General features: G+C 25.9%; 1 protein-coding gene across 2 annotated transcripts; it reads left to right on the forward strand.

The window, feature by feature from the left end:
* Positions 1 to 273: 273 nt before the first annotated feature.
* On the forward strand, positions 274 to 8,847 carry LOC129980562 (procathepsin L-like). 2 transcript variants are annotated; one of them, XM_056090915.1, is made up of 9 exons: positions 274 to 421; positions 2,440 to 2,545; positions 3,600 to 3,749; positions 4,634 to 4,786; positions 5,667 to 5,790; positions 6,644 to 6,744; positions 7,064 to 7,224; positions 7,895 to 8,005; positions 8,584 to 8,847. In XM_056090915.1, the coding sequence occupies exons 2-9, from the start codon at positions 2,447 to 2,449 to the stop codon at positions 8,681 to 8,683; spliced, it is 999 nt and encodes a 332-aa protein (XP_055946890.1). In that variant the 5' UTR covers positions 274 to 421; positions 2,440 to 2,446; the 3' UTR covers positions 8,684 to 8,847. The 2 variants fall into 2 exon arrangements, with proteins under 2 accessions (XP_055946890.1, XP_055946892.1); XM_056090917.1 differs by having other exon boundaries at positions 325 to 421; positions 2,481 to 2,545.
* Positions 8,848 to 9,373: the final 526 nt, after the last annotated feature.

Genomic DNA, 9,373 nt, shown 5'->3' on the forward strand with positions numbered 1-9,373 from the left:
TTTGCATATCATTTCTATTTTGAGAATTTTATCATCAGCATAGTTATCTAAGTCATCTATTGCAAAACAATTAATTTTAGACAAACAATTACAAACGTGATATGTGACCAAAAATTGTTGGCTGATTTTGATAACATGAAGTCACGGACCCATCTTTATCTATTTTATTTATTTGTTTATATTAAGTGATGACAATTATGAATTCTTTAAAAGTGAATGCTTTGAACCTTGTGATATTAATCGTGACAATTTATTTTCATCTCAATGATTGGTCGATTTGATTATAATACTTAATATCAGATGACTTTCCAAGCTTCGCTATCAAAATTACGAAAAAGTATATAAACTAAGTTACATGCACAAACTTCACCCTACAGTTTTTTGAGAGACCTTTTGACAAGCATCAGGAGTAATTTGATAGGTATGATTTTTATATTTACTTTCTAATTGTCCTTTAAACTGTTACTATTATCTTCAATCTATATAATTTTCTTCATTCTATAAGAAAATTCGTTATTTTATATAATAAATATTTGATTTTCTGTTTTTAAAGTAGTTATTGAATAACTAAATAATAAGGAGATAATATATAATATTGTACTAACGTAATAATATTGCATAACATATAAGGGGAGGGATATATTTCTTTAGCTAATTTTATTTTTATTTTTATCATACTTTCTTAACTTTCATATTACTAATTTATTAAAAGTTTAAGCTAGGCAATTCTTATCCAAATCTACCCCTTTGATTTCTATATTATATGTTTTGTTGCAACCGCTGTTTGATTCGATTCCTATAAATGTGTATAGAAAATATGAACAAATAATTTAATAATGAAAAACAAAGCTTTTTCAGAATAACTAAATAAATATATATATCTTTAATCATTAAATTGAAATATTATTATTGAAAATCTTTGATACATGGTTTACTGCTCTTATCTATTTTAATATTCTACTCATTTAATTAAAAAATATCAACAGTAAAAAATCGTAGTGGTTTAAGTATGCTTCATTATCATCTATTTTTCAATCAATGTTGAATAACGTAATGGTTAAATGCTATCATTATTTACTTATTATATTATTAAGAATGTAAAGATTACATTTTTTTTAATCACGTAGTATTCAAATTATTTAAAACTGTGATTAAAATCGGAACATTATAAATATACTTCACTGGTTAGAGTTTGATTATTATTATTCTGGTATTATAAAAATAAATAAAATAGATAAAGATTTACCTATGACTTCATGTTATTAAAATTAATCGATAATTCGTTATTTATTATTCAATCTACTGATTATTATTCAAGATACTTTTTTTATCATTTTAAATTGATTTCAATTATTGTTAATTGTTTTATTTAAAAAAGAAAAATCAAATTATATCGTATTATGCCACAAATAAATCACTGCTATTTTTACTTTTCCGATGAATTATGAATTATATAATAATTAACCATCAACAATATGTACTTAAAAAATAAAAAAAATCAGACAAGTTTTTTTAATGAAAGATTTTATTTTATTTTAATATTTATTTTTTAAAAATAATTTTCACTAGGCAAGCTCAAAATCTTATTATTATTATTTTCTCGTTTTTCTTAAACTAATTCATCTAATTTTACAGAATATTTTAAACAAAAAAAAAATATCGCAATGAAAGATTAAATTACGAGCAATTAAATATCAGGTAAATAAAAATGGTTCCATAAAAAAATTAAAATTTCTTTAATCATCAAAATGTTTTTTCAAAAAATATTCAATCTAAATGCATTTAGATTAATAAAATTATAAAAGCAGAAATTTACTATTTATTTTTAGACTAAAGAATCCTACAGATACTCGATTTTCAGTAAAACAATAAAAACAGTAATATTTAAATAATACTGTAACATGTGAAAAAGAAAAATTACTAAACGATCACATATTATTTTTATGTGCTTACTTTTTTCCAAATATTATATTAATAAATTATATATTAATATAATTTAAAAAATAATTAACAAATATTATATTAATATAATTATATTAAATATTATATTATATTAAGATATGATAAGATTATAGAATTCCCAAACTAATCGTTATGAGTAATTTCTTAGTAACTGCTTGGTAATTATTAATTATTCAATAAATTTCACAAATATTATCTATATGCCTTTTTCCATGATCTTCTATATATTTCATTTTATTTAAATGCTGAAACTAAGGATTCAAAACTTCTATTGATTTTGAAAAGTCTTTATTACTTTAACAAAATTAAAATATAATTATTTGAAATAGGTTTAAAGGTTTCCATCACAAGATTTCTAAGAAACATTACTGAACAAAACAAAACTTTTAAGACAAAAAAAAAAATCCTAAATTTTTTTTTCTATAAAGAAATAATTCTTAAAGAAAATGATAAACATATTTAATTTTATTTACACAGATAAATAATGAAATTCCTAGCCTTCTTCGCTCTTTTTGTAGTGGTGGCATCCGGACACCTTCACCAATTTGATCCAGAGCTTAACAAGCACTGGGAAAACTTCAAGGTAAGAACAACTGACTTTCTTAATACGATTAGATTTACAAATAAACTTTAGACAATCGAGATCAACTTTCCCTGGACAGTTTAATCCCATATTAAAATATCAATTTCAGTTTTGTTATATTAACATCCCGTTTTAAAGCAACACAAGGACTATCTAAGGAGGGACCTCTTAATTTTAATCTACGATCAGATGACGAAGGTGGCACCTGAGTTTGCACTCTTTCCCCTCTCTAAGTTTTCACATCACAGCATAGAAAAGACGTTTGGCAACGACGAATTTAACGTGCATCAAGCCCACTTATAAGACGTTTCTTCGGTGGAATCGGACCACAAACCTGAAACCTCCGGTTACGAAGCCGGGACCTTATCACCAGCCCACTGCGGCCCATCAATTATAAAATTTTATTAAAAAAATTTTGTTGGGAAACATTTGAGATAAGAAAATTCAAATATTTTCACGAAGGATCGAAACAAAAACTCGCATGTGGAAAAAATAATTTCGATTTACATAAAAAATACTTTTAGTAATTGAAAATGATCTTGCTTTTACATGTTAATTACCATATTACGATATCATTTATGAAATTTGTGAATAATTCTAGATTTGTTTTGTTCGCAAGAGTCTCTGGTATGAGATTTCTGAAAAAGGGTTTTCTCACTTTTCTGTGATATTGTTTTATCTATGTCTTTTTTTTTATTTTGCGTTTCAATTGTTTTATGGTTATGATTTCGGCAATTTTGGCTACAAAAAGAAAATTTTATCTCTGCTCTAAATGCATTTTTTTTTTCTTCTCAGTAATACCAATTTCATGGCACATTAATAAAGATTTCTTATGAATGTAACAATTTTCTCATTATGTTCACGTGACTTGCAATCAAATAATGGTATTTTTTTTATATAAGTAAAATAATATTTGAAAAAAATTTGCAATATTTTTTTCCAGAATAGTAATGCATTTCCAAAGTAACTCATAATAATAAGTTGCTTATTAAAATTTAATAAAACTAAAGTATTATAATACCTTGATGTGTAATATTTGCACTATTATTTACAGAAAGTATTCGGCAAAGTCTATGATGAAAGGGAAGAAATTCACAGACGCATGATTTGGGAACAAAGAGTGGCTGATGTCATCCAGCACAACCTCCGTTACGATATCGGATTACACTCTTACAGAAAGGGCATCAACGAATATTCTGATCTGGTGAGCCTTTATTTTAATTTCTAATAATAATTTCAAAGATTTTTATCATTATGGACTTTGTTTTATAATTAATGATTTTTTATATGATATGATTTTAATGAAAAGTGAAATTTTATAAAGTATACCGCATTTAATACAGCAAAATAATAAATCCATAAATTATTAAAGCTCTTTTAACAGATTAAACTATATTTCTTCGACCTTTTAAAACGAGGAATTTATTAATAAAAGAAAGGAAAACTCTTCCATTCAAATGCTGTTGATGTTATCGTTACTTAATATCCTTATATTCCTAGCCACTCATCATATATTTGGTAATAAAAGGAATAGAAATTAAAAAGTAAAGAGTGATTAATGCAATTAGTACTAATTAGTTAATGCTAGAATACTAATTACTTAACGTCAGAGCACTAATTACTTAACGCTAGAGTACTAATTATTTAATGTTACAATACTTATTACTTAACGATAAAGTATTAATTTCTTAATGCTAGAGTACTAATTATTTAACACTTGAGTACTAATTGCTTAAAGCTAGAGTGCTAATTGCTTAGCACCAGGATACTAATTACTTAATACTAAAGAAGCTTCTACTAATTACTGATTCAGGATTTAAAATAATTAATTCTAAGAAAAAAGATGGAAAAACAAAGCAAAAAATAGGAAAAAATATCAACACAGAATAACGAAAATCAAACTTTTTAACACTCAAACAATTTACAGTTGCAAATAAATAAACAATGCAATTCGAATATAAACAATGATTTTTAAAAAAAAGAATACATGAAAAAACAATTAGTTGTATTTTACATGAAAGCAATAATTAAGATTACAGAAATTAAAATAATTAAATTCATCCTTTAATAGATTTCATGTCTTTTTAGGAGTACGATGAATTTGTAAGAACATTCAACGGTTTCCGCCGTCATCTTGGTCAGAAAAGCAACGCATCCTCTTGGGTTCCTGTATTCAACGTCCAAATTCCAGATCAGGTCGACTGGAGAACCAAAGGACTCGTGACTCCTGTTAAGAATCAGGTAATTAATAAAAATTTCGCTGTTAAATATTTTACATTTGTGAAATCAGAGGGTTTTCAAAAGCTTCCCAATTAAGTGTTTATGCACGTTTTGGTTATTGAATCGCTGAAATTTTCATTATTTTTATCACTTACGAAGCAAAAATTATCATTATGCTTAATCATTTCATAGGTAATCAAAAAAGATATTCTTTATACTGACTGGATGATAACAAGATTATTATAACTTTTAATTATTTTAACTTCTGAAAAAGGGAAGTTATTTTAGATATTTTTTTTTCTTTTTCAACTTTATAATATTTTTTTAAAAGTGGAAACTTTATTTTGATTTTGAATTTTTTATTTAATGTAATTATTTGTATTTAACAGCAAATAAAGCATTTATAATTTTGTTTATGTGTTTAATCCAGAGAAAATAGAGATTACTTAAATAGTTTATGCCATTAAAGAATTTCCTTTTAAATAATATTGCTGAAAACACAAAAAAGAATTATTCTGATAAATAATTAACAAAAAAATTAGCTTTCTATGAATAGAATGAATTCCATATATGGCACAGGCTAATGTAAAATACACACAATGAAGACTAACATATCTCAAATTACACGTTATATTGTTTTACTTTGTCGTTATATGTTCCGGTGTCAAACCCTTTTTCCTCCTGCAAGAGCCGTGATGGATCCCTAAATTAAATTAGCGTCTCATATTTAATGTGTTCAATTTAAACATGTTTTGATCCAATTAATTTTTTTTATTTAATTGTCGAATATATCAGAAAGAAATAAGAAATTCTTTTTTATAATTGTCTCAAACTTTAGACAAACGAATTCTGCAATGTAATTTCTTTCAAAGCTGCCAAAATTTAATAATTCTATTTTCAGCAACAATGTGGTTCCTGCTGGGCCTTCTCCACGACTGGCTCTCTGGAAGGTCAACACAAGAAGAAGACCGGCCAATTAGTTTCCCTCAGTGAACAGAATTTGGTAGACTGTTCTGGACCAGAGGGTAAAAATTTTTTTCTCATTTTTCGAAGTTAATTAAATATTCACAATAATAAAGAAAGTTGAAATCATGTTATGAACAGAGTTGAACAAATAGAGAAATATACACCTCTTATTATGACAAGAATCTTGCAGTCTTAAGAATAAATTTACTGATTGGTAGTTTTATTATTGCTTTTTTGTTACACATTTAATTGATTTACTGTTCAGGAAATTTAAAATTTGCAAAGTACGAAATATGTACTACAAGAAAACTGCAATTTATATTGTAATTATGCACTACTTAATCTAAAATGATTTAATATTAACTAGCGAAAGATTCCACAGATGCTTCCAAAAGATTTTGTCTTGTTCATTCAAATCCAAGTGATTGTTAGAATAGCTGTAAATATGAACACGTTTATGGAATCAAGTGGATGGGACATTTTTATTATGAAGATATAGTTAAAATATTTTCCCCAAAAGTGGGAAATGTGTTTGGCTCTGAAAACTGAATTTAAGGCATCGGATCATTTTTCAATTGCATAATTAAAGGTTTAATGTACTCAGTTAAGTATTTACGTAAACATGAAAGTTCGGTTACTGCGTACAGAAACTATGGCATAATGTGGTTTAGTTAAATTAGGTATATTACAATCTGCTTCATACTACGAATCCACATATTGGATGTGGTATTCGACACAACAGAGTTAAAACTTGTTTCTGCGCCTTTAAAATGCATTACATCAAATCTGAAAATGCAGTATGCAATGTCTTAAAATATGTAAAATATTACTAAATATTTATTAATATTTAGCAGATTTAAAATAGTTACTTATATAGATCCTAATTAAAAATAATACCCGTATTTATTTCAGGAAACCAAGGATGTGAAGGAGGTTTGATGGACCAGGCTTTCCAGTACATCAAGGACAACAAGGGCATTGACACTGAAGACTCCTACCCATACACCGCTGAAGTAAATATGCCTGGCTTTTGATGTTTCACAGTTAATTATTTCTTGAATTAATAATTTTAAAAGCAGAAATAAAAATAATTGAAACAAATTTTGAAAAATAAATTATTTTTACAGAGAATTATTTTAAGCATATTGTTAGGATAGCTTAAAAACAGGCTAATCAACTTGAAATTTGATTTATTTCTAATAGATAGTCTTATTTAGCATTTAAACCAATCATTTTAATAAACATCAGGCATCTAATATGCCCCCCAAAAATAAAAATTTAAAAATATTTATTTTTGAGCGTGTTTTATTTACGAGAAATCGATATTTATAGGATGGAACTTGTCACTTCAAAAAATCTTCTGTTGGAGCAACCGTCACTGGATACGTTGACATCCCCACTGGAGATGAGGAAGCCCTTAAGCAGGCAGTAGCCACCGTTGGACCCATTTCAGTTGCCATCGATGCCAGTCAGGATAGTTTCCAAACCTATCAGTAAGTCATTTAGTTATTCCTTTTGGTTAACTTTTTTTTTATTTAGAATTATTTTGCCTTAGTAATTAAACTACTTTAATTTCAATTAATTTTAATATGTCTACGTCATCATTGACAAATAAGAGAAACACTACGAGGGGAATAAGCCATTTTAAATTAAATCTGCGCATGAGCATCATGCAACAAATTTCATCTCCTGTAATTATATTCAGATAGAGCAGAATATTTGTCACAAGAAAACATCAATAATTGTAAGAAATATATTATTATTAATATTTTTTTTCTTATTTCTGCTTAATTAATTAATTTTAAAAAATTCTTGTATATGCCTTGTATTACAGATTAAATATTTATTTTTATAATGTTAATTGTCCTTTTGAGAATTATGATAATGATAAGTTTTAAAATTATTTAGGCATAGTATTTAAACCATTTAAAATCATTACTTTTCATTAAATTTTTTTGATACTATGAAATAATGATTATGGGATAAAATATTTCCAAATCGCATTTAAAATTTTCTTTGCATTTGAAATAAATGCTTTTAAGTGCTTTTAATTGGTATTTCAACCTGTCTGGAGATTTTTCGGGTTTTCAACATTAATATACAAAACATTTAACATTTATGGCATACAATTAATACCATTAACTTGCATTTGCTTTTTTATAGAGACGGTATCTATGACGAACCCCAGTGCAGCTCTGAATTGTTGGATCACGGCGTTCTGGCTGTTGGCTACGGTACAGAAGATGGATCTGATTACTGGCTTGTTAAGAACAGGTAAGAATATAAATTAGATAGTTATGTGTTACTATGATTAATAATAAATCATTTAATAAAATGAAAGAAAGTTGAAAATAAAATCTGAAAGTACAATGCCTTACTTATGAAGATAAGTTTAAAACGCTTAAAAGTTATTATTACTATTTCTTAATATAGAAAATTCTACAATTGGGAAATTAAAAAAAATAATAATTACTACATGTAGGAAGATCTGAATATTTACTTATTAAAACATTTATTGGCAAATAAAATTTTTTAGCTAAAATACTTTACATATTCAAATTAAAAAGTATAATGTATACGCTTATAATAAGATTATTAAAAATTAATAAAAAACGCAAAAAAGATGAATTTTATATAAATCAGCAACGAAACCCTTATATATGGTTAATGTAATGGTTTAATGTCGTTGCTTTTTAAAATGAAGTAAATGTGAAACATTGCTTGCAATATATGAATAATCACATATTATAAAGTTAAATTAATGGTTCAAGGTTATATTTATTTTCAAATGATATTAGTAATTAATATTTTTGAGAACAATTATTTATACTAAATTAATTCTATTTTTTCAGCTGGGGAACAAGCTGGGGTATCAATGGTTACATCAAGATGTCCAGAAACAAGAACAACCAGTGTGGTATTGCAACCCAAGCCAGCTATCCACTCGTTTAAAAAACAATGACTATATTGACATTTTTAAAAGCTTAATTCATGAATGCTTTAATATTATATGCATAACTAGCAAAATGTTTTGCATATTTTTGTGACGATTATTCTTATTGTAATTTTTAAATGTAAATATAAATAATTTTAATAAATGTCATATTTATGAGTTGGCTACTGAGCTTTAGTAAAAAAATCCTTTCTTCTATTTCATGAAATTTTTGCCATTGTGAAATGAGAAGAAATTTAATTCAGAAAATTGGGCAAGAAATATGAATCAGTAAAAAAACTGTTCATTTGTCACTAATCAAAATCATGACGAAACTAAAGTATCAAAGTAATTTTTCTTGTTTTCAAGTTTTTCAAAGTTCTTTTCTTGTTTTTAAAATCAATTTATTTTTATACAGAAAAAAATATAAAATTTGTAACACCCGTTTTATTGTTTCTATGAACAAATGAATTCAATTTATTACATTTATTGCCAGCTGCCTTTGGAAACCAGTTGTTCGCCGAGATTAATAATTTCTATATAATATAATTCATTATTTTGTCTCACATGCCTTTAAAAGCTTTTTCAACATAGCATTTTTAAATCAAATTTTAAAAGACATTTTGTATCTATTACTTCAAAAGCTTTATATAATTCTGCTCGCAATACCATGTACTTCCATAACTTTATTCTTTCACATAAATTTGAAC

Source organism: Argiope bruennichi, chromosome 8 (genome assembly GCF_947563725.1).
Source record: "Argiope bruennichi chromosome 8, qqArgBrue1.1, whole genome shotgun sequence".
Classification (NCBI taxonomy): domain Eukaryota; kingdom Metazoa; phylum Arthropoda; class Arachnida; order Araneae; family Araneidae; genus Argiope; species Argiope bruennichi.